The sequence below is a fragment of the Antedon bifida genome, chromosome 9 (genome assembly GCF_963402885.1).
Source record: "Antedon bifida chromosome 9, ecAntBifi1.1, whole genome shotgun sequence".
Classification (NCBI taxonomy): Eukaryota; Metazoa; Echinodermata; class Crinoidea; order Comatulida; family Antedonidae; genus Antedon; species Antedon bifida.
This window is the reverse complement of record NC_136234.1, coordinates 20,131,967-20,158,225: the sequence shown is the minus strand read 5'-3', so window position 1 is coordinate 20,158,225 and position 26,259 is coordinate 20,131,967. Positions and strand designations below refer to the sequence as shown.

General features: G+C 32.7%; 3 protein-coding genes and 1 long non-coding RNA gene across 5 annotated transcripts; 1 reads left to right on the top strand and 3 right to left on the bottom strand.

Moving 5' to 3' along the window:
* Positions 1–104: 104 nt before the first annotated feature.
* LOC144852996 (tyrosine-protein kinase Mer-like) lies at positions 105–11,291 on the bottom strand. Its single transcript, XM_078711049.1, has 11 exons — positions 11,213–11,291; positions 10,641–10,731; positions 10,033–10,181; positions 9,527–9,622; positions 9,143–9,223; positions 8,746–8,835; positions 8,360–8,481; positions 7,944–8,053; positions 7,436–7,601; positions 6,890–7,026; positions 105–273 (listed from the first exon to the last, which is right to left on the bottom strand). Exons 1-11 carry the CDS (start codon positions 11,289–11,291, stop codon positions 105–107), a joined length of 1,290 nt encoding a protein of 429 aa, XP_078567175.1.
* A 1,900-nt stretch (positions 11,292–13,191) lies between these two features.
* On the bottom strand, positions 13,192–17,397 carry LOC144851867 (uncharacterized). 2 transcript variants are annotated; one of them, XM_078709516.1, is made up of 5 exons: positions 17,180–17,397; positions 15,044–15,137; positions 14,662–14,815; positions 14,112–14,270; positions 13,192–13,709 (listed from the first exon to the last, which is right to left on the bottom strand). In XM_078709516.1, the coding sequence occupies exons 1-5, from the start codon at positions 17,248–17,250 to the stop codon at positions 13,642–13,644; spliced, it is 546 nt and encodes a 181-aa protein (XP_078565642.1). In that variant the 5' UTR covers positions 17,251–17,397; the 3' UTR covers positions 13,192–13,641. The 2 variants fall into 2 exon arrangements, with proteins under 2 accessions (XP_078565642.1, XP_078565643.1); XM_078709517.1 differs by having other exon boundaries at positions 14,112–14,243.
* Positions 17,398–18,197: 800 nt separating this feature from the next.
* On the bottom strand, positions 18,198–21,301 carry LOC144851389 (proteasome subunit alpha type-6-like). The gene is made up of 7 exons (XM_078708814.1): positions 21,137–21,301; positions 20,442–20,536; positions 20,076–20,157; positions 19,643–19,798; positions 19,319–19,497; positions 18,832–18,926; positions 18,198–18,539 (listed from the first exon to the last, which is right to left on the bottom strand). The coding sequence occupies exons 1-7, from the start codon at positions 21,210–21,212 to the stop codon at positions 18,482–18,484; spliced, it is 741 nt and encodes a 246-aa protein (XP_078564940.1). The 5' UTR covers positions 21,213–21,301; the 3' UTR covers positions 18,198–18,481.
* Positions 21,302–22,005: 704 nt separating this feature from the next.
* On the top strand, positions 22,006–24,271 carry LOC144852012 (uncharacterized). Its single transcript, XR_013614253.1, has 2 exons — positions 22,006–22,174; positions 22,882–24,271. It is a non-coding gene; the product is annotated as an uncharacterized LOC144852012 (long non-coding RNA).
* Positions 24,272–26,259: the final 1,988 nt, after the last annotated feature.

The following is a 26,259-nucleotide window of genomic DNA, read 5'->3' as shown; positions in this document are numbered from 1 at the left end:
TTGAACAATACCTATTAGCGTGTGACGAACATGTATCACTGTATCACGGAACTGAACAAAATACTTTCCCTCGTCGGCTACTAATAATTCATGGCTCATCTTCTCTATGCATCTGAAGAGCCATAGAAACCTACGGCTAAATAGCTCCTACGTATTGGAATGTACGTATTACACGACCGGTCGTTGTATATCTGTTCCAGTCGCTGCTCTAGAGTTTCAAAGCATGGCCTTTGGCGTGGCGACTTACTCCAGCAGTTTTGCATTACTTCCCACCTAAATTCAGATGAAAGAATAAAATAACACGTCATGTCTATGTTATTATACAACAAATCAACACTGTCTGTAGCCCGGTAGCATTGATATACGTGTACATACAGGGATTTTGTTCAAATTTAGAGGTGATTTTGTTGAAAAATGGCCAAATTCCGACCTTTTTATTTGTCGACATAAAATTGTCCTGACACCCTTAGAGTGATATACGTGTACATATAGCAATATTATGGCATAAAAATTGAATTTTAAAAAGTTCATATTTTGAAAAAATCAGTTCAATAGGGTTTTTGTCGAAAAATCCCTGTACTATAGTACAGGGATTTTGTCGAAAAATGGCCATTTTCTGACCTTTTTATTTTTCGACATAAAGTTGTGCTAACACCCTTAGAGTGATAATACGGTGGTATACGTGTACATATAGCAATATTATGGCATAAAAATTGATTTTTAAAAAGTTCATATTTTGGGTGATTTTGTGAAAAATCCCTGTATTATAGTACAGGGATTTTGTCGAAAATGACAATTTTCCGACCTTTTTATTTTTCGACATAAAGTTGTCCTAACACCCTTAGAGTGATAATACGGTGATATACGTGTACATATAGCAATATTATGGCATAAAAATTGATTTTTAAAAAGTTCATATTTTGGGTGATTTTGTGAAAAATCCCTGTACTATAGTACAGGGATTTTGTCGAAAAATGGCCATTTTCAGACCTTTTAATTTTTCGACATAAAGTTGTCCTAACACCATTAGAGTGATAATACGGTGGTATACGTGTACATATAACAATATTATGGCACAAAAAATGATTTTTAAAAAGTTCATATTTTGGGTGATTTTGTGAAAACTCCCTGTACTATAGTACAGGGATTTTGTCGAAAAATGGCCATTTTCCGACCTTTTTATTTTTCGACATAAAGTTGTCGTAATACCCTTAGAGTGATAATACGGAGATATACGTGTACATATAGCAATATTATGGCATAAAAAATGATTTTTTAAAAGTTCATATTTTGGGTGATTTTGTGAAAAATCCCTGTACTATAGTACAGGGATTTTGTCGAAAAATGGCCATTTTCAGACCTTTTTATTTTTCGACATAAAGTTGTCCTAACACCCTTAGGGTGATAATACGGAGATATACGTGTACATATAGCAATATTATGGCATAAAAATTGATTTTTAAAAAGTTCATATTTTGGGTGATTTTGTGAAAAATCCCTGTACTATAGTACAGGGATTTTGTCGAAAAATGGCCATTTTCTTACCTTTTTATTTTTCGACATAAAGTTGTCCTAACACCCTTAGGGTGATAATACGGAGATATACGTGTACATATAGCAATATTAAGGCATAAAAAATGATTTTTAAAAAGTTCATATTTTGGGTGATTTTGTGAAAAATCCCTGTACTATAGTACAGGGATTTTGTCGAAAAATGGCCATTTTCTGACCTTTTTATTTTTCGACATAAAGTTGTGCTAACACCCTTAGAGTGATAATACGGTGATATACGTGTACATATAGCAATATTATGGCATAAAAATTGATTTTTAAAAAGTTCATATTTTCGGTGATTTTGTGAAAAATCCCTGTACTATAGTACAGGGATTTTGTCGAAAAATGGCCATTTTCTGACCTTTTTATTTTTCGACATAAAGTTGTGCTAACACCCTTAGAGTGATAATACGGTGGTATACGTGTACATATAGCAATATTATGGCATAAAAATTGATTTTTAAAAAGTTCATATTTTGGGTGATTTTGTGAAAAATCCCTGTATTATAGTACAGGGATTTTGTCGAAAAATGACAATTTTCCGACCTTTTTATTTTTCGACATAAAGTTGTCCTAACACCCTTAGAGTGATAATACGGTGATATACGTGTACATATAGCAATATTATGGCATAAAAATTGATTTTTAAAAAGTTCATATTTTGGGTGATTTTGTGAAAAATCCCTGTACTATAGTACAGGGATTTTGTCGAAAAATGGCCATTTTCAGACCTTTTAATTTTTCGACATAAAGTTGTCCTAACACCCTTAGAGTGATAATACGGTGGTATACGTGTACATATAACAATATTATGGCACAAAAAATGATTTTTAAAAAGTTCATATTTTGGGTGATTTTGTGAAAACTCCCTGTACTATAGTACAGGGATTTTGTCGAAAAATGGCCATTTTCCGACCTTTTTATTTTTTGACATAAAGTTGTCCTAACACCCTTAGGGTGATAATACGGAGATATACGTGTACATATAGCAATATTATGGCATAAAAATTGATTTTTAAAAAGTTCATATTTTGGGTGATTTTGTGAAAAATCCCTGTACTATAGTACAGGGATTTTGTCGAAAAATGGCCATTTTCCGACCTTTTTATTTTTCGACATAAAGTTGTCCTAACACCCTTAGGGTGATAATACGGAGATATACGTGTACATATAGCAATATTATGGCATAAAAATTGATTTTTAAAAAGTTCATATTTTGGGTGATTTTGTGAAAAATCCCTGTACTATAGTACAGGGATTTTGTCGAAAAATGGCCATTTTCCGACCTTTTTATTTTTCGACATAAAGTTGTCCTAACACCCTTAGGGTGATAATACGGAGATATACGTGTACATATAGCAATATTATGGCATAAAAATTGATTTTTAAAAAGTTCATATTTTGGGTGATTTTGTGAAAAATCCCTGTACTATAGTACAGGGATTTTGTCGAAAAATGGCCATTTTCTGACCTTTTTATTTTTCGACATAAAGTTGTCCTAACACCCTTAGGGTGATAATACGGAGATATACGTGTACATATAGCAATATTATGGCATAAAAATTGATTTTTAAAAAGTTCATATTTTGGGTGATTTTGTGAAAAATCCCTGTACTATAGTACAGGGATTTTGTCGAAAAATGGCCATTTTCTTACCTTTTTATTTTTCGACATAAAGTTGTGCTAACACCCTTAGAGTGATAATACGGTGATATACGTGTACATATAGCAATATTATGGCATAAAAATTGATTTTTAAAAAGTTCATATTTTCGGTGATTTTGTGAAAAATCCCTGTACTATAGTACAGGGATTTTGTCGAAAAATGGCCATTTTCTGACCTTTTTATTTTTCGACATAAAGTTGTGCAAACACCCTTAGAGTGATAATACGGTGATATACGTGTACATATAGCAATATTATGGCATAAAAATTGATTTTAAAAAGTTCATATTTTGGGTGATTTTGTGAAAAATCCCTGTACTATAGTACAGGGATTTTGTCGAAAAATGGCCATTTTCAGACCTTTTAATTTTTCGACATAAAGTTGTCCTAACACCCTTAGAGTGATAATACGGTGGTATACGTGTACATATAACAATATTATGGCACAAAAAATGATTTTTAAAAAGTTCATATTTTGGGTGATTTTGTGAAAACTCCCTGTACTATACTGCCCTGTCATGAAAAAACGACTCAACTGACACATTTTTCAAAAATCACTTTTTTAGCTTTTTGGGCTATTTAGGGAATAATACACCTTGTGGTATATTCAGATATTCAAAATTTTGACTAGAAATATGAAATTTAAAATTCAAAATACCACTCAATTGCAAGTTTGTGTTACTATTGTCATCAAAGACTAACTCAACTGCAAATGTCATGAAAGACTCACTCAATTGACATATTAACACCTATTATATCATAGGAAACCCATTCAAGTGCACAACAATGGTGTTTACTGCACAGCAAACTGTGTACTCAAATGTTGTTGTTTTAAACATTAAATAATTTGGTACTGCCCTACTAATAATTGTCAATAATTATTTTATTCAATACTTACTTAAACTTGTTTAGTTATTAGAATTAAATACCCCGGAGAGACTACTGTATGTGAACACCATTATGCTATTATTGAATATTCTCCCTCTTAAATTATTACTTAAAACTAAAAATTAAAAATACAAGAAACATGAAAAACAATATTTTAAACTTATTTTTAGATGCAAATATATGTACACACTAAATATAGGCCTATACAGAAAAGTGGGAAATTTGATTGCAGCAATATAACGACGGTAGCGTCCAGACAAAAATAATTTTTAAAATGAATGAATTAAATATCATGCCTTAAAAGGTGTCATTATTTTGAATAACATATATTCTTCTTCATTTTCCTCGAATTAAATAATATCACATATAAATTCATTCTTTATAAGCAAAAACCCCAATTAGTCTTAGGCTTAGCTTATACCAAGCCAAAAAACGCACAGGCAGACAATGGGCTTTGGGTGCCTTATATGACTTAGACAAAATTGGCCTAGGAACATAAATCATTTAAAAAATCACTATATAACTAAGTATTATATGAACTAAAGTCTTATTATCAAATTATTAAATAATATAAAATGTTTTTTATATATTTTTACGTTAAATTAGTACTTTCTTGAAAATACATTTTGTAGTTGAGTTGATTCTTTCATGACAAATGCAGTTGAGTCAGTCTTTCGTGATTTTCTTGTGTATATTGACCAAGAATGTTATGAAAAAACAGTAAAACTGACATATCTAAAATTAGAGTCAGTAAATTTAATAAAACTTTCTACACAATAAAGAGTACTTATATGTACTACTAAAAGGTGTGAAAATCAAAATAATATTATCTACACATAAGAAGGGCTAAAACAATAACACGTTTTGTTGATTATCTCAAAACTTTGGTTTATGCAGTTGAGTCGTTCTTTCATGACGGGGCAGTATAGTACAGGGATTTTGTCGAAAAATGGCCATTTTCCGACCTTTTTATTTTTCGACATAAAGTTGTCGTAATACCCTTAGAGTGATAATACGGAGATATACGTGTACATATAGCAATATTATGGCATAAAAAATGATTTTTAAAAAGTTCATATTTTGGGTGATTTTGTGAAAAATCCCTGTACTATAGTACAGGGATTTTGTCGAAAAATGGCCATTTTCTGACCTTTTTATTTTTCGACATAAAGTTGTCCTAACACCCTTAGGGTGATAATACGGAGATATACGTGTACATATAGCAATATTATGGCATAAAAATTGATTTTTAAAAAGTTCATATTTTGGGTGATTTTGTGAAAAATCCCTGTACTATAGTACAGGGATTTTGTCGAAAAATGGCCATTTTCTGACCTTTTTATTTTTCGACATAAAGTTGTCCTAACACCCTTAGAGTGATAATACGGTGGTATACGTGTACATATAGCAATATTAAGGCATAAAAAATGATTTTTAAAAAGTTCATATTTTGGGTGATTTTGTGAAAAATCCCTGTATTATAGTACAGGGATTTTGTCGAAAAATGACAATTTTCCGACCTTTTTATTTTTCGACATAAAGTTGTCCTAACACCCTTAGAGTGATAATACGGTGATATACGTGTACATATAGCAATATTATGGCATAAAAATTGATTTTTAAAAAGTTCATATTTTGGGTGATTTTGTGAAAAATCCCTGTACTATAGTACAGGGATTTTGTCGAAAAATGGCCATTTTCAGACCTTTTAATTTTTCGACATAAAGTTGTCCTAACACCCTTAGAGTGATAATACGGTGGTATACGTGTACATATAACAATATTATGGCACAAAAAATGATTTTTAAAAAGTTCATATTTTGGGTGATTTTGTGAAAACTCCCTGTACTATAGTACAGGGATTTTGTCGAAAAATGGCCATTTTCCGACCTTTTTATTTTTTGACATAAAGTTGTCCTAACACCCTTAGGGTGATAATACGGAGATATACGTGTACATATAGCAATATTATGGCATAAAAATTGATTTTTAAAAAGTTCATATTTTGGGTGATTTTGTGAAAAATCCCTGTACTATAGTACAGGGATTTTGTCGAAAAATGGCCATTTTCTGACCTTTTTATTTTTCGACATAAAGTTGTCCTAACACCCTTAGGGTGATAATACGGAGATATACGTGTACATATAGCAATATTATGGCATAAAAATTGATTTTTAAAAAGTTCATATTTTGGGTGATTTTGTGAAAAATCCCTGTACTATAGTACAGGGATTTTGTCGAAAAATGGCCATTTTCTTACCTTTTTATTTTTCGACATAAAGTTGTCCTAACACCCTTAGGGTGATAATACGGAGATATACGTGTACATATAGCAATATTATGGCATAAAAAATGATTTTTAAAAAGTTCATATTTTGGGTGATTTTGTGAAAAATCCCTGTACTATAGTACAGGGATTTTGTCGAAAAATGGCCATTTTCTGACCTTTTTATTTTTCGACATAAAGTTGTGCTAACACCCTTAGAGTGATAATACGGTGATATACGTGTACATATAGCAATATTATGGCATAAAAATTGATTTTTAAAAAGTTCATATTTTCGGTGATTTTGTGAAAAATCCCTGTACTATAGTACAGGGATTTTGTCGAAAAATGGCCATTTTCTGACCTTTTTATTTTTCGACATAAAGTTGTCCTAACACCCTTAGGGTGATAATACGGAGATATACGTGTACATATAGCAATATTATGGCATAAAAATTGATTTTTAAAAAGTTCATATTTTGAGTGATTTTGACAAAAGGATTCACATTTACTTACATTTCATCCGGACATATATTTGGTCTTCGCAAACGGCCGCCGTTTGTAAGGTACTTTAACAGTTCACTATTCGCTACTCCAGGATATGGCGTTTCTCCAAAGCAAAAAATTTCCCACATCGTAACGCCGAATGCCCACTGTAAATATACAGATGTTAATCTCTGTCTACACTATCAATCTAGTTTTACAATAAAAGTGTGATGTGCCCAAATATGGTAGTGATATGCCCAAGTTTTTCTAGAATGAAAATGGTATTCGAATCCCATACATAAAAAATGAAAGTCCACAGTCTAATCCACTCGACTACACAGAGGGCTCGACAGAAAGCGTTTGCATTAGCAAATTGTAGTTAGCTCAATTCTTACGTCACACCTTATGGATATGACTATTTTGGGACGTTCCATGAGGGGTCCCCAACTTATATACGAAAAGAATATCGCAAACGAGCCAGGCTACCATTTGCAAAGACGTGCAAATCGATGCAAAGCGATGTTAACGTCAAGGATGATATAATGTGTAAAAAAAAAACAATATAACTTATCTTACCACGTCTGTTTTCTCTGTAAACGAAAAATATCTTAGTGCCTCTGGTGCTAGCCACTTGAATGGCAATTTGGTTAGTTTCTTCATTTTATAATTAGAACTATAAATTTTGCGAGCTAATCCAAAATCGGCAATCTTTACTGTGTATCTGTCTTTCTCTCCATCCAGCCTAAAAAAGAATTATTAATAGTTTAAAAACAAAACGACATACATACATAATACATACCAGTCCATGACGGTTAAATATACTTTTATAGCGCTTTGTAGTTGTTTTTTTTTGGTTATTGATTATTTATAAGTTATTACTAGTTATTACTAATTATTTATAGTTATTATTAGTCATTACTAGTTATTAGGCTGATTAATTATTACTATTTATTACTAGACCCTTGTCTAGTACCTATAGAACATTTTAAACCACACGCAATGTTGACCCTGTCGATAGCCTCATCCGTTTTCCAATTTCTTTCTGTGCGAATTGCCGCAAACGAATATCGTTAAAATTACTTACATGCAGTTTCTGGCAGCCAAGTCCCTGTGAATATATTTATTTCTACTCAAAAAAGACATCCCTCGTGCAATTTGTAACGTAAATTCGTTCAGTTGACATACTGAGTAACTCTAAACATATCAATAAATATCGATTATAATACAGTAAAAACTTCGTAACATTGCTATCCACGGGATACCTCATTCCCTTGGAATTAAAAAGAAAGGAAATACATTCAACTCTCCCAATATCGGACTCTCTAAAACCGGAAACTCTTTCAAAGCCAGACTTTTCTTGAGGTCCAAAGTCCAGCCCAAAGGTGTCTAGTATTGGAAGACTGTATACATTTTTACACTACTGCCAACCGCCACTACTCAGAAGACACCCTTACTAAATGGAAATCAAATGATAGGTACATATTTGATAAAGCAACTTACCTTTCTTCCATTCCATCTTTTCGACTTGAGTAAATATTTTCGAAGATCACCAAACTTCATAAATGGCATGACGATGATCGGTTTGACGTAGTCAGAGTCAGGTGAACTAGCGATAGCGACTCCTGAACACACACACAAAAAATTAAAAACCGATAAACTAAACGATTTATGCTTTATGCTATGTACTTAATAAGGATGACAATAAGACTCGAGTAATTTTTGTTGTTGAAAAACAGCGGTTTTGTTGGAGCATCCTTTAAAATAAATATAGCATCATAATGTTTTAGCATACATTGTGGTTGTGTAAACCTTTTGGTGAAACTCTTTTTTATTTTAAGCTGCTTTTTCTCAAAAATTCTCATTGAAATGAAATTCATAAACTTTACCAATAACTTGAAGAATATTGTCATGCTTGAGTGCGCTTGACATGGCTCCTTCTCGTAAGAAATCTTCAAGTTCATGCATTCTGTACTTATCTAAATAAAGTAATGATACACAGGTATTTTATTTATTTTTCTATTAGTAAAGACATCATCGTGTCCATATGGGCGCATCAGATTTTTTTTTGTCCTATAAAGTTTTATAGCGTAAACAGAGCTTTAGACATTTTTTTTTCATTGGGTTGGGTAATATTAATAGTACAGTAGTTGTTGTTGTTGTTATAATAGGTAGTAATAAAAAATAAAGTAGTAATAACTATTAGTAATAGAGCATAATATCCAGAGAGATGTAATAAGCTATATAAAATATCATTGATAATATCACACTATTAATATACAATACCTTTGATTGTTTTTACAGCAACTTGCCTGATAGATTCAGATTTTGTTGACAACTTGGCATTCCTAACACAACCAAATTCACCTAAAATGTTTAAAAAGGTGTTGCTTTACCATTAAATGTCTTCAATAGTAGTATTATTGCTAATGGGTTGCTTTATATATTCGGAAATTGTGCTCATTAACTTCGGCAAATATAGTTAATTAACTCTACAAGCCTAAAATCACAAGTATGAGGAAGAAGACACCAATACTCCACTCTCTAACAAACAGCATGTGTAATTTATATGACATCATACAAACATATTTCGGTTTCTTGTCTATAGAGCTGGAACATGACGTAGTAAACCCATAATTTATAGAAATAAAAGTACAGTATTGGGCATACCTCTTCCAATTATATCACCGATATCAAGGCGGTCTCTATCAATCAAAATGCTCTTGAGTTCATCTTTGAGGTGAGAATTAATTAATAGGTTTTCTACTGAAAGTTTAAAAATGAATGTTTATTGTTAATGTTATGGGTTTTAGTCTGTAATATTGTTATGGTTCTATATTTAAAACAATCTAGTAATAGTACTGGGAAGCTTTGAGTTTTTCCTTATGTCAGTAAATGAATTGTGGCTGCGTCGCAGCTATTCATTATTCTACACAGCAATTTGACTTCCCGTCACGCTTAATTGCTTGTCACATCCGAAAGTTCATTGTTTGACTACAAAACATTGGCCTAGACGACTTAAACAAGTTTACTGCTTTCGCTTTCTGCTGGAGAAATCATTTACTGTAGCCGACGATTGCATGGTATTTAGTGCCTCGTGCCTTAATAACAGTTGCTTTATATTATTATCATAAACTCTCGAAAGGTTTACATCATCCCTTCAAACAAATACTTACATACAATTGTGGTTTCTGGAGATATGGGTACCGATGAGGATGCCGATGGAGGACGCGGCATAGTAGTACTTGAAGACCGAACTGCTCCTGTCAGCCAGAAATCGTCTGCTTGTAAATGCCTCTTGGCACACCTTCGTCTTCTTATTGTTCTAGATAAGAATTTGAAGATTGTATGACTGGGTTGTCTGGGACTGTTACATTAGTTCGTTTTCAAGTGCAGTATGTATTGATAATCGTTTATCAATTGTTTATTTAGAAGATGTTTGTTATAAAACTGTCACACATTGTAATACAATGGTCACACTTAAAATAAAACTGTCACAAGTTGTCACAATACTCACACTTATAACTGCCATATCACATTTTAAAATTTTGCTTTGAAATTCATACTTTGTAATACAAATTCATACTTTTGTAGTGGATGTAACACTGTATTATTTTTCAGTCCTAATATCAACTTTATGACGAATCTGTTTTTTCAATCAATAGTGAAACTTGGTTCTCAACACCTACTAACCTATTTGGGCATATCACTGCCATATTTGGGTATATCACTACCATATTTGGGTACATCACACTTTTGATAGTGTAGACAGAGCTCTACTAACCTTTTTATCAGTAAACAACAGATAGTCAACATGACGATAAGAACAACGCCGCCACCAATTGAGGCTGCCATCACCCACATTAACTCAATCCCTAAATAAAGAACCGAAAACGGATTTTAAAAATAGATATATACAGTATTATCGTCATATCAAATGAAGATATGAACACATTGTGAGGTGGTTTCCCGAATGATCGTAAAATCAAAACGGTACTGGGTATGATCAACTAGCGTTCTTGTCACCAACTAGTCATCCATCCATAGAAGTACTGATGTAGTAGCCTATCTGTACGGTGACCATAGAATGTGACCCGAGACATGACTAACTACGACTTTTGGATGATAGAAAGTTGAGAAAATCCTAGACTATCTTTAAGTCATGACTAAAGATAGTCCCCTTTCATGAATACCGTTTTAGGATAGTCCAGGCTGCGAAAATCACATTTATTCCGGGATAACTAAAGAATTCTATTCTTTTGTATTCATTCCTTCATGACTTTTTGTCACGTTAGAACAATGACACATTTTTATTTGAAAAGATTGTATAAAATATAGATGCAATATTCGTCATACCTGGATTATCATCTTCGTCTTTCGATTTTGTTTCTAAAATCGTCGTGCTAGTTTCAGTATATGTTTCTGTACTGTTCATGTTAAGAAATATCTATCTACGATTTACAATAAAAAGCAATGGAAATTCGTTTTCTATCTGGTTACTGCACAATCTGAAGAGATTGAAATGTTGAAATGGTAGAAAATGCTGACATTACGGTTATTTTATGATTTGACCTTAGATTAGACCTGAAATTATTTTCAATTTGTAAAGAAAGATTCAAGTTGAAACAAATATCCTGCTTTGACCGAAAATATGCATCTTACGTCTTTAAATGTCCATAACATATAGTCGGTTACTGTATGATAATATAAGTCAGTTAATTCGTAACATTTCAAGTAAACGTCGTATGACGTCAGAATGTAAACGTAGGCGTACAGAAACAGCCGTTTTAGAATTAAAAACGAAAGTGAGTATAACATTAAACTTTCTTTTTAAATTAATATAAATTCTGAATTCTTTTACAAAAGTGAACGTTACTGGCTAGTAATAGTACACATACGTAAATGACACCCGCATTATAAAACATTTAGGCTTATATCAAGCTGTTTTTAAGCTAAACAATTGAAATAGCATGAATAAAACGGTTTTTAGATTATGGAATTACTTGGAAACATATATACTCAGAAACAGCTCTAATATAATGGTCTTTAATTAGTAGTAATGAGTAGTTGCTAATAACTATATCAGTCATAGTGCAAAAACAAAATGAATACGCAGTAACACAACGAACATAGGTTTAGAATGAATTGGAAACAACACTACAACACATTAAGACAGTTCTAATATGGTCTTGCAGTAGTTACTAATATAAGTCATCAGATATTGTAGAATAAATGAGAAAACAGTACTTACGTTCATTCAGCAGACCTTACGGACATGGACTGAATTGGAACCAGCACGTCAACACATCAAATTAGAAACAGTTCTAAATAGAATGGTCTTTAATGGGGTAGTTTCTAATAAAAATCATCAACTATTGTGGTAAGAAATGAGGAAAACACTCGGAAAACAGTACTTCATTGAGCAGACATAATGTAAAAAGAAAAACACGAACAAACAATCCCAACGTACAAACAAGCACTTCCGCCCTTTAAGTCTTGTAAATATATCCAGTTTTAGATTAGATCCAGAATCTGATTTAAACAAAAAACAATTTCATCCAATCCAATATTGCTAGGCCTAACAAATATTCACATATCGTAGGATTGAACGCCTATGAGAAGTAACAATTTATTCTCAGAATCAGCCTTGCGTGTGAATACATACGAATGAAGTTTACATATAGTTGTTTCCATTTGTTTGTATAGCTGGGTTTCAATTTCATTTTCGGTAACTTATTTGAACATGAGTTTCAACCATGTTTCAACTAATGACATGAAACTACTGAAAAATAAGCCGGAAATTGTTTATTAAACGTTTTCTTATCCGTTAAAAATTTAGATAAATTATTATAACATTATTGTCTTTAAAAGGAAACAATGGTTTTATACTTGAAATAGTATGTTATAGTAACTCACAGCTGAGTAAAATTCTTGTCATAATTTATTGGAGGATTGTGGTTCACATAATATTCAATAACAATTCCGCTGAAAGCGTTAAAAAGCAACCTTAGTTTCTCGTTAAAATTAGGTGTTATCAAACAAATAACGAATGCTAATCGACAAAAGTACAATATTCACAAACATTACAGAACAAGAATACATCGGTATAATGTGGGTTCCATGTGTCTATGTGAAGTCAACCATCCATCTGTAGATACGTTACATTAAATACCACTAGAAGATGGATCATAACTCATTGGACAAATTATCTGGTAATTTTAATAGTGTTTTGACTGTTAATACTTGGTACAAAAAGAGGTCTGGGGGTGCCGTACTTAATACAATTCGTTTTAGTGCAAAGGTCAAAGGACATAATGTACACGTCACAAGCGAAATTGAAATAGACACTTTATTAATAACACAAACAATGTAATATTATTGCGAGACAATGTACAATCAACACTTACAACATACTAAAGAAAGCCTATTCTTCCATTGGTTGATTTCGTTTCCAAACATTTGAATGGCCTAGACGTACATTCGATTCAAGATAAATGGCGTCCGTATCAATAGAACTTGACATAACAGTAAATGTGAAAAAAATAATATATAATTTGTATTTGATTCGAGATCAATCATTTAATCACACTTTTATTTATTCTTCAACGACAATACTTATATACATAGAGACTACTTTTCAACCCATCTTCATACCCGCTTCACTGCTTGGTACACAAAACATTTTTTTTTGTGCGATAATTTAAAGAATGCAATACTTGTACTTGGCGCCAAGACGGCACACGGTAATAATGTCAACGTTATTTTTGGTAGCCGTAGTGCTTTACTCAATTTCTTGGGGCATTTCCGAGTCCAAGGAACGTCTTAGCAGATCCAAATGTGTATTTTTGTGATCCTAAAAAACACAATCAAACAAACAAATTAAGTTTAGGCCTAAATTGTATTCTTATATAATACCATGGATCAACATCCGAGTTCGGTTTGTGGACATCAGATCAAAATACGCAGATTTTTCCCACAAAATACATCAATTTATTGCAAGTTATTAGTAAAGTGAAATAAATGAAACTTGAGGGCGCTAACAAAAATTAGCGCCCTCAAGTTGACGTATTGCATTAGATTAGCGCCCTCTAGTTTTTTTGTAGAGAGAATGACTATTGTTGAGTCACAGTATTCGCAGTACTGCATCAACTTTTGTTATCGTGGACGGGATACCATCTTAGATATTGTTATCGTGGTTTGTCGACGTTCAGTCTCCGCGATGTCACAACGTTGTAATGTCACCATTTCTACTTACTATTTACTGGCTGTTTCTCCTCAACCCAAAACTTGAATCCACTCTTGGCGTGCTGATTATAAACATTAAATTTCCATGATCTATTTGGTTGTTTACCTAGGTGTGACGTAGCATATGCGTACGGTGAATCCACTAATCGCACATTCATTTTATTAGGCACTAAAAATAAAAACAATATAATATATATAGTGGTTATTGTTAAATTCATTTAACACATTTTAAATATTGGTAGCAAGAAGATTTAGGATGGGAGAACTCTTAGAACTTCGGAATGCGAAAAAGAAAAAAAAAACATTCTGCGCATGTTCAGAAATATATGAGCATGTGCAAATAACTGTTATACCCAATAACTGCGTAGTAGGTTTGCGCGTCGTGTGTAACACCAAAGATCGGTAATAACTCATCGTTACCTTTGTTTACTTTGAAAGTGAGGTGAGTCGTATATGGGCGGCCAAGCTATGGCAAGCATTTAGCGAATAAACGAATTTTAATTAATCTCACATTAATACCCAATAGACCTATCACTAACTTAATATAAAAAAAAACTTACAATATGTTGACATCTCATCACCTTTTGCCCACGGTAAGTCACGTGTCTTGATTGAGAATGCTTTAACCATTTTACGAGGATCCGGTTGGCGCGGGGTTCGAACGTCACTCATCTGTATGATTCCTGTTTTATTTCCAGCGTAGAGAGGCGGTAGCTAAAGGAATGGAAAAATGACATTATTTAAAAAACACAATTGAAAATAAAACAGTAACCATATAATATGTCTTTCTTTTATATTATTAGTGACGAAATCTTGTCACGAAGGTTCGTACAACCAGGGAGTTGTCTAATAAAAACTCCCTGGTACAACAATTAACCACACTAGAAAACAAAAAAAAAGAAACTGATGATTAAATCTGATAAAGATCACACTTTTACTTACCATTGTCTGTTTTTGAAAATTTGCATTCGGATCGTAAAGATTCGGTATATCAATTCCTTGTACAATCCATTTGGGTATATTTCCATAAGCAATTCTATAAAGCAAATGATTTAAACATTTGAATAATAAATATTAATGGTAAACGTTTAACTACATCATAAGACCTATTTATACAGTACATAGTATAAAAGCGCTGGACTTCTTCTTTCATCTATTTCTTAAAACCATTTCTCTCAAATGGCCAATTAATTGTACTATATAGGCCTATATTATTTAGATATTTCTTTTTATTATATTGTGTTGTTCTCATGGTCTCTAACGATCAGCTCAGAATGGACCCGGCATCCACAAAGGCCTTTAAAACCGGGCGATGATCGAGTTAACAGTTAAATACACTAGTAACATGCAATTAGTTTCCCAGGTTCCAGTGTACAATTGCCCACACTGTTTCTACACTACCTAATTACACTATAAACCTGGAAAATTATTCTTTTTGTGTCGTATTTATTTCCTCTTCAGATCAACACACATACATTTCCGACACGAGTTCGCCGATTACCCCTGTGTACGTCTAAACAATTTCAACTATTGTATAATTTATATTCTAGGCCTATTAACAATAGACGTTCTTGCCAAGCTAATTCCCTCTTCAACTTACATTCTGGTGGTTGCTAGACAACGGGACGCGGTCTAGCGAGTCTTAACACAATTGACTTAAGCCTTAAGTTTGTTCATTGTTTGCATCCTTTGTATAGTTGTATCTCGATAACAAACTTGTTTTTGTTTGTAAACAGCGTGTGTGTCTTACTTAATAATAGAATTACATTAGGGTGAAGAAATAATATACAATTAATTAGAAGAAAAAAACAAGATTGTTTTAAATAAATGGATTTTTTTTCCCGTCAGGAAAACCAAGTAGTCCTATGTATTTTATGAAGTTAAGAATTGTTTTTTTAAGTGGACAATTCTGACTACTGTAGAGACTGGCAGGCATAACACAATGGATCACAAACCTTCCTAACTTGGACCAACAACTCTACAAATTGTGTTCAAAATATGTTTGACACTAGTGCCTGAATTTACTGGTTTTATTTTATAACATTCCCCTTCAATGGTTCTTAAATACTTTTGTATTTACATAAGGACTACTGAACTTTTGTTTTTCATTTTTTTTTAGTTGTGTTTTTACAAATCAAACGTGAAGAGCAAAAGGGCAATAAATACCAGCTCGCCTCCCGCAAAGGATATCAATCGTTAAACCTACTCAAACCAATAAAGTGAGAAATGATATATGTATCAAATTATTATTTATGTAATAGTATGTGAATCTTTTTTAAACCATTTATGTATATATACTCTATCATTAATTTTGAGATCTTTATCACGATTCTTAATTCTTTTTTCACTCCTGGAGGAGGATGCAACTCTCTGATTGCTCTTATATATTATTATGTATAATGTTTTACAATGTTTGTGAATTACAGTATATTGTGAATCTTTTTCAAACATAAATATTTTGTTTTAAATATCATACACATTACCTAAAGGTGCTTTCAAAAGAACGCATGGGTCATAAGAATGTTTGTATGCATTTGGATGGTACGATTTAACGACAATGATAATAAAGTGTATTTAAGTTATGTTTATTTAAGATATGGTTGAAACTAGAGTTTGCAATCAAATTTGAAAATTGACAACGGAGGTATGTTGAAGGGTGAATGAATACAAATTGGTTCAATCACCAATTGCAAAGACCGTTTACCTATAATAATGGTTATTGTCCTAATTTATGTCCATTCTGAGACTAGTGGAAGGCCTTCTTATGTAGTGGGTCGGGAGTTGGATTTGTCTGAATAGGGGTTGGTCGTTGGATACTGTATTCGCATATTCGTCCATTGGTTTAATTAATAATAAATAGGCCTACAAGTAATCGAATTTGATTAAAATAAATATGTACAACCTGGTTACCATCTGTAAATTGGGCCTAATAATAGTCTATGAAAACGCATGTCTTATAAATTTCCATACACCCTAACACAACCCCATCAGTCGGGGTTTTCTAAAACCGAGAGTAAATTAAAACCGTTAACTAATAAAAGTAAAAATCATTTAAGAAGATAAAATATTCTTACTCACCTATCATCGAGGGCTATAGGATTGTATTCCGTGCCCCATCTTTGCATGGGTATAGACATTCGGGTAGTCATTTTTCTTCGTTGCGGTGTCTAGTAAAACTAGCTATAAATGCTTCATTACTGTATGCAAGATCCGCTAATCTTCTATTCCGTTCGCTTCTTAGTCGAGTGTTTTATTCTCTATACGTTGTCAATAGTTATTATAATAATGTATTGTATTTGCAGTCTCGCTGTGTGTAGCTAAGTAAACGACGCGAAGGTCTTGCGTGACCTACATATAGAGGGCGATAGATAGTTTTATACTCAGCAGAAAGCGCGCGCAATGATTTATGCACTTCATAAGTGCCTAACGATATTTAAATATATAATAATTAGCATAAGATATTACATATTCTTAAGTTTGGTTCGGATTTGGATACAACGCAACGACGTGGATGCAACGCAACGACGTAGGCGCAACGCAAGTGCGTACAGATCACAAACGATTGTTCGGTGATCCATCGCGTCGCGCTTACTTCCTCTCTTAAACTACACTAACATGTCTATAATATAGGCCCATCACACGTTTCATACGTATAAAAGTTAAGCTCGAATCCAGAAAAAATCGACCGTGGACTACATAAAAATAACTGGAGATTGATTATTTTGTGCAATTTTGTGTTGGGGGGGGGGGGGACAATCATCATTAAACAGAACCATTCGTCATTGTTGTTATTAACAGAAATTAAATTTCACGCCAACAAATTCGCCTTAGTGGAAAACAGATTTAGAGAAGAAATGTTTCTTAAGCTCTGTCTACACTACCAAACTAGTTTGACAAAAAAGTGTGATGTGCCCAAATATGGTAATGATATGACATCATCATGTACATATATCATGTCCAACATGTCATGTGAATTGATTTCTTTTGTGAGTTTCAAATAAAAAGGAGTTCAATTTTACACAAATTTGTACTAAACATGTATTCTTTATTTTTATTTTTTATTTTTTTTTTATTTAATGTGGAATTGTTACGGACGTTCATATGAAAATTAAGAACTTACCTCAAATACCAACAAATGTTATGGATATTTATGAATATTCATTAAGTATTTATGAATATTCATTAAGCATTAAGCATGGTTCATAAATACACCTTATGAATATTTTGAATAATCTAATTTTAGTTTATCAATATTAATAAACTTGGTTAAATAATATTATATCAGAGACATATATTACTATATGTCCGATTATATTATGAAATTCAAATTGACATGTTCACAAGAACACTATATTAATGTTGTTTGAATGTGATGTGATTTTAGTCTTTCTCTGCTAGCGAAACTAAACGTTCATCAATTTCTGCTTCTGTTAAAACCCTAGGAAAAAAATAATAAAGTTAAAATAATTAATATATATTAAATAAGTATAAAACTAATGTGTATTTTTAGGGGCATAGAAATATTATATGGCCTTTGGGTAAATAGTTTTTAATTTATTTATTAATCGTCTGAGAATACAATTACTTAATTATTGTCCTATCTGTTTGACAAAAAAAGTGTGATGTGCCCAAATATGGTAGTGATGTGCCCAAATATGATCACATTTTTGTGTCACATTAAGTTTGATAGTGTAGACAGAACTTGTGTCAGACAAATTCTAAATATTTACCTAAATTTAGGATTTTCTTTAGTTACGACCGCCACTTCAATATCTGATGGTTTAAAATCTGCTGATAATATGGTGCTTAAACATTTAATAGCAGTCTAAAAAAACAAAAAGAATAATTTTAAAACACAGTTATTGATCTTGCCAACATTGTGCATTTTTTTTCTGCATTGCAAGAATAGAAAATAGAAAAAATCTATAATTTTCCCACCCTTCTCCGTATATTACCACCCATCCTCTGATATTCCCACCCTTCCACGGATATTCCCACCCTCCTACAGATATTCCCACTCTCCTCCGGATATCCCCACCCTCCTCCGGATATTCCCACCCTCCTACGGATATTCCCACCCTCCTCCGGATATTCCCACCCTCCTCCGGATATTCCCACTCTTCTCCAGATATTCCCATCCTCCTCCGGATATTCCCACCCTTCCCGGATATTCCCACCCTTCCCTGATATTCTAACCCTCCTCGATTTTAAATTTACCTCAACTGTTTGTTCATATGACCAATCTTGTTTCTTTTTTAGTTTCTTCTCCAGAAAGCTGTTGGCTTCAGTTTGTTTAACTCCTACACTAGTAGCTTTGTAGCCACAGAAATAACCAGCAGGGTCAGTCTTGAATACCTGAGGCCCTTTCTCTTCATCATAGCCAATTAATATCATACCTATAAAACGTTAATGGTGACATATCTGTTTTCGTTATCATTCGTAAGATTGCAAAACCTCTAAATTACTGTATTTATTTAAATTATGTAAAAACAAATATAAGTGAAATGAAAATAAAGTAGCAATGAGTATTTGTATACTTACTGCAACCAAGTGGCCGCATACTAGCGTTCTGTGTGTATACTTGTGAGATGTCAGCTATTCTTCTACATAACATATCTACAGGTACTTCATAACCATACTTATATTTCCATTGGGCTGCCTCTGATCTCGCTCTCTGAACAAGAGACCGACTATCAGCTGCAAAAAGAAAAAAAAAAACCATTAATTTCTTTCTTTCAACAATTTATTTGCATTCAAACTCTCATAAATTGCCTAAGGCAGCGCTCCGCAAACATTAAATTAAAATCCAAAATCAAACTATATTGTCATATCATACTATATTACGACGCTGAAACATTATCGTCGTTCCTTTATTTTGTTTCTCAAGGCACCCTTAGGCTCTTCAAAAATGTTTCGCGGCCCAAATGGGTCTAAGGGGGCAGTGTAGTTGTGCTAAAAACATTGACAAACATACCAACAAGTCCAGTCATAACACATCCGTTGTTCTCCGTCAATTGGTACATGTGGGTAACAGTGTCAGCATCTAATAGTTTATCCTGAAAATAAAAGGTAAGAGCAGGTAAAATATGCCCTGTATATACATAAAAAAACTGTAAAACACACAGCTGCTTCAAATTATTAGACAAGGTACTTGGGAAAAAACAAACTAATTGACTAGTACTAATGCAATAACAACTTTGCATGAAACTTCGCTATTAATTCAATTTTATATACATACAGTAGAACCCATCTCTCGGGACGTCTTATAGAAGACACTTTCCTGTTAAACTGGTCTTTTTAATTTATTTCTTTTCCGAATATTAATAATAATAATACTTACTGGCACTTTCTTTTGTGCAACTGCAACCGCACAATCAGCTCCTCGAATTGCAACTGATGTTACGCCACTTTGATTGACGGCTTTGAAAGCATATTCTATGAATAAGTTGAAAATTATAAGAATACTACTAGGCTATAGTAGTGTGAATATGTTGTACTGTACTGTATATTATACATGTAAGACTGTTGGAAGGTGTTTTGTCATAAAATGACGTTCTGACATCTGATTAGTGATTAGTCAGTTATGATGGCTGTCCTGTTCCAAGTTACCCCCTCACCTGGAGTGAAACATACCAGTGCAACTATTTAGGCCTAGCCTAGGTGTACAGTAACTTTAAGTGTTACGTGTAGCCTGTAGGGAATGAATGGAGAGTCAACTAGCCTAAGTAAAATAAATCTCACTTTTCAGCTAAAAAAAAGAAATTTATTCTAAGAGAATTGTTTTCTTTAATATACTATAGTTTGGCTACCAGGCCTATTGAAACAATGACATCCCTTCAGTTGTATATAAAAAGACATTTAAACTCAGAACTCGGTCTAGCCTAGCAAGAAAGCACAGTCCAGTGTTCGGGCGCCGGTAAAGCACCATCCAACATGCTTGTCGAGTTCGCCGCATCGCCGCACAAAAAGAGGACACAGATAGGCCTAGCATTAAATGAAGAAAATACATAACAATTTTGTATATAAACAACATACCAACTTGATATAACCTTCCCTCTGGTGAAAAGATTGTAATGTAATGGTCAAACCCCGCACTTGTGCCTCGAGACATTTTATAAACCTTACAAATATAACAGAAATTTGCAAAAAGTTTGCAAATTCACGGTGATTGCTATGGGCTTAGAAATCCAGGATGCTTTAAGGTACCTGTATACAGGATTAAAGTTTCACAACTTCAAAGCGCCTGTGCACAAAAGACCAATATATGTTTTGATTGTTTGTGCACTTCAGCACTTATTTTCTCTACTGTAAGAGTATTGAAGCTCTAGGTGGCCTACAGTATTACACTATCTTTGATTACACTATAATATTACTCATTGTCATTAGTGATGATAATAGGCCTAATTCCGATAAATCTAGAGATAAATCCAGCCAAAATTTTGTATTTTATGACCGAATCTTGAATGCATTGTTTTCTGCTGGTCCGTTTGCGCATGATTAAATAATTGGCTACATAAAAAAAAAAATAATATTTAAAAAATGTACTAGCATTTTCGACCGAATCCGACATTTATTTTGCAGTAATTCCAATCCTCTTTTGTTAGTAATTTAAATAGATGTTTCTAAACCGCCCTCTACATTAATCATAATTTTGCATAATTCATGCAGGATATATGTTTTTTTTAATGACACTCAATGATGATCATAATTAGTCAAGCGTAATAAATAGGCTATAATGTTTAGGAAAATTCTGATCTTCCGATACAATATGGCCAGTTAGAATTTAGAGTTTTCTTCTTTTTTTACAAGACGGAATCCAAATATACAATTATGATAATATTATATAGTGTGTGGTGACGTATGGTATTGCAATAGATAATGATAAAAGCTTATGAGGTGTGTACACATAGATATGATTGTCGTACGTAAGCCTCCAGAGCACTCAAAAGACAAAACAATCTAACTGTGCTGCTTGTTGTAATAGGCAAGTTTAGGCCTAGCTAGCTAGCCTTTGTATAGTAGACTTATTGCAGGCTGTTTTTTCCTAATTTTCATGGTATATTGTTAGCTCAGGTAAGCATCTTCTATAGGCTAAGCTTTCTTTTTGGTACGGACTTAATGATACTCTATTTGAGAACGTATCTTTTTACTGTCGATTAGTACGGTATAGGTAGGCCTAGTAAAATCTAACTACCGGCATATACTCCGGGTATGATACTAAGTATCGTGACCTTGATTGTTTCAACAACAATCCTAAATAGCCTACTGTAATTATGTTGGTTAACATATTGTTGTTTTTGCATATTGTATGGACATACCCTATTTATTCGCAATGTAGTTATACCATGGTACATTATGGTAAATCTGGACTCTCTAACCTTAAATTCTAAGCCTATAATTATCCATGGGCCTCACGTCATAAACAATATGTGCATACTACGATTTCGTAATTACGACTGTATATTGTTATTGTATATTTAGCCTAATTATGTTCTAATCAGGGAAGAGTGTAATTTCACGAATAACAATAAATTCAGTATTAGAAACACCAATGTGTCATATTATCAATAGTTGTCACGTGATTGGTTTTCACTCATAGATATGTGACATTTATTTGTATTGTTTAAAGGTTTGCATGGCGAAATCAAATGTTGATATAAAGTTTGCAGTACACCACGTATATTAGTTCTGAAAAGAACTGTTGAGTTCCTCGACGTTTTGATCAATATGCTTTGATCGTCCTCAGGAGTAAGAATGACATTTATTTCTTTTATATTTAGAATTTTAAGAAGAAATTGAAATGGGAAATTCAAATTCAAGTGGTTCCGGCCTCCCAGAAGCCAAGAAGGTTAAAACACATTCATATTTCTTTCCTGGAAAGAAGAGCAGTGATCAGGGCAGTGGTGGTGGTGGCGACAAGCCTAAACCTAAGCCAGGCATCTGAAAACATAAGACAATGAATTAAATACATAATTAACAGTGTTCATAACTGTACACAGTATAGCCTACGCTGAAATGGAGTGTTTATGTTGTACAATTTATATAGCGCTTTTAACATCAACGGATTGTCCCAAAGAACTTGGAAATGAAGGTTGGGGAGAAACAGAGTGAAATTACAAAGAACAAAAAAAGATGGGTTTTTAAAATGGTTTGAAGACTAGTGTTTATGGCTGCTTTAAAATGAATAGTTTTAAGTGCTCTAGCCATGGATATCATTTATAGTATTTTATCTAAATTAGACATTGTCGGTCGAGGCAGTAATTGGTCAAATGAAACTACCATATTTTTGTGATTGTTTGCCATTAAATATTAATATATGATGACATTGAGTAGTGCCATATTTTGAGAGCACAACAAATTAGTGTAATATATAAATCAAATATTCCTAATCTCTGATTGGCTGTATCGCAAAAAAAAGTATATGAATAAGCATGCGCACAAACGCAAATAAATTAAATGCACCTACACCTGTACCTATGCTTTCCATTTTGAATTTTGTATTGGAGGTTATTATAATGCGTCTTTCACCAATTCAAATTTTCATTAATTGCATATTTTTGCATAAAAACGTATATAATCATGAAAGCAAGTATTGTGTGTCTCGGTAACGCTGTTAACATTAATATCCAATGTTCAATTCAAAGTGACCAAAATATTATGTATATACTTAACATTATTCTGTAATGTTAAGTAATGTAATGTAATGTTTTGTAAGATTTTCGGATGGGGAAGTACGGAGTGTTGCATATATGACGTAATGTTCACTACTGAATACACGAATATCAACATTTGAGAAACGCAGACTCTTATAATCTTGAGTACGTTTGTCTTAATACACATCGGTTGGTACAAATTACGTCACAGATTAGCAAAATATCTACTTAGTATCTTAGTATTATTTTTATATATAGAATACAGTAGTCAATTGATGTAGCTATCGGTTATCCTTGTAATATATAACATCTATAACTACTATTGATGATTTCACTTGGACCAAATATAATTAATAACACTAAACGTATAGGCCTAGGCCTGTATTTCTCTATGTTCAGGGGAGTTGTAATTGCAACTCCCTGATTTGTATTTTGTATTGTGTATTGTGAAGAAAAATATGTGTAAATGTATTTTGCAGTACAGTACCTGTAATAAAGTAATTCTCTATATTACCTATATCTTTTCGAAAAAAATGATTATTATTTGTGTCTAATAGCAATCATTTTAGGTTCAGTTAAATTTAAAATGAACTCTTGGTCGATTTTGAAAATATTCTGAATCTATTTTAAAAATCCATCCAGATCAATGTCAACACCTCAAGGCCACCTCTAGGCCTATATAATCTGAATACTATATTATTTATATTAATTATAGGCCTACCCTTTTCCATGTGTTAGCGCCAAGATTTTGTTTAAGTAATGAAAAAAGGGGGAAAGAGCCCAAACATCATTTATGCTGTTTTAATAATACCATGATAAGCCGACAGCACATGTGTCGGATGTACCAACATTAAGTTAATGGTACTCAATTGCAACTATTAAAAAAATATATATATGGTTTTTTCCCAAGAAACGTGTTTATTCTTTCCCAAGATGATGTGGAGAGGGGATGGATCTGCCTGAAGCCACACTTTAATAATCCATTCTAAACATGCAAAATACAAGAATAAAAAAAAATACAGTAAACATTATTTTCTCATGTGACAAGAATCGCAGCTGACAAATCTTTAATAATACCATTCTTAAGTTAAGAGTCCTTCAGACAGCATTGTGGTAAACATCGTACTTATAACAGGTCTTACCTGGACGAACGATATTCTGTGCCAATGTTAAGCCTTTACCCGGAATAATAATAAGCTATTATGATTCATCATCTTACATTAATCTTCAATCAAGCAACTTATTCATTCAGTCAGTCTGTCTTTATTATCTTCAGTTCTGCGGATCTGAAAAAGGTAAGAACAGCGAACGCCGTTGTATTTCATATTTTATTTTACTTCATTTTAATTATAATTTGTATCTAAGTTTCTATCAGTCTGTAAGCGGTGATGGCTCGCTATACTTTCCTCGATTTGTAGGAACTATGTTTTCTTAACTCTTAACTATAAAACAAAAAATTAATAGTAACAGTATTTTAATAGTACACACCATCGTTTGTCTTCAGCAGTAATGACGATGAGACAAATATTTATTCTTTACCTGTTTTACGTTGGAATATTCGGTATGTATTACGTTTATACTTGGTTTCATATAGAGACACAACGCAAGGACGTAAGCGCATCGTAAGTGATTTGACCAACCACAAACAATATTCGAACTGTCGCTTATCATTGGTCAACTCGCTTGTGTCATTGGTCAACTCGCTTGCGTTGCGTTTACTAGGCCATATCGTTGCGTCTCTAGTAGTTTTTTTTGTAGTTTAAGTTTGTTGATGCACCCCACCATCTTAAACAGACAAAAGGTTGAAAGTATTGGTTAATCAATTTAAAAAGCGGACAATACAACTTATCTTCATAAACAAAAACAATTAGGCCCAATATCTTCACCCATTATACAATGCAAGATTTAGTATTTTACCTACAAAATTATATTGAATTTAAAATAAAAAAGTATAAGCGAATTAAAGACACATGATTATCATCAGGAACTATTATATTTTATTTCCTAATTTGACTTTTTTTACTTAAAATAATGTATGCAGTCAACTCATAGGCCTGTCGGGTCTTAACCTATATTCTGTAATGTATTATCATTCAATTGAGTTGATTGCATAAAGTACTTAAACAGAATAACACGTAAAACGTTTAGATTATTTAGTATCATAGTGGATTATGAAAATGGTAATTAAAACATAACAGAACATGAGAAGCGATAGAACATCATGGAAATAGACGCCATGGCAACATGGAGCTTAGAACTTATACCTGTATTAAGATCGTTCCTTTGATATATAAGGTCATGTGTTCAAGTCCTGTGTGATGCATTAAGTGTGTTATTATAACTTCAAATATAAAATGCCTTTTTATCATAGTTGTGCTCTCAAATGCCTATCTACTGAATCCCTGTTGTAAAGAATTATTTAGCACACGACCTATATAATATGTTTAATTGAATCCTAAATTCTATCTTAATTCTATTTTAATTTCTCTTCTATACAAAATAACC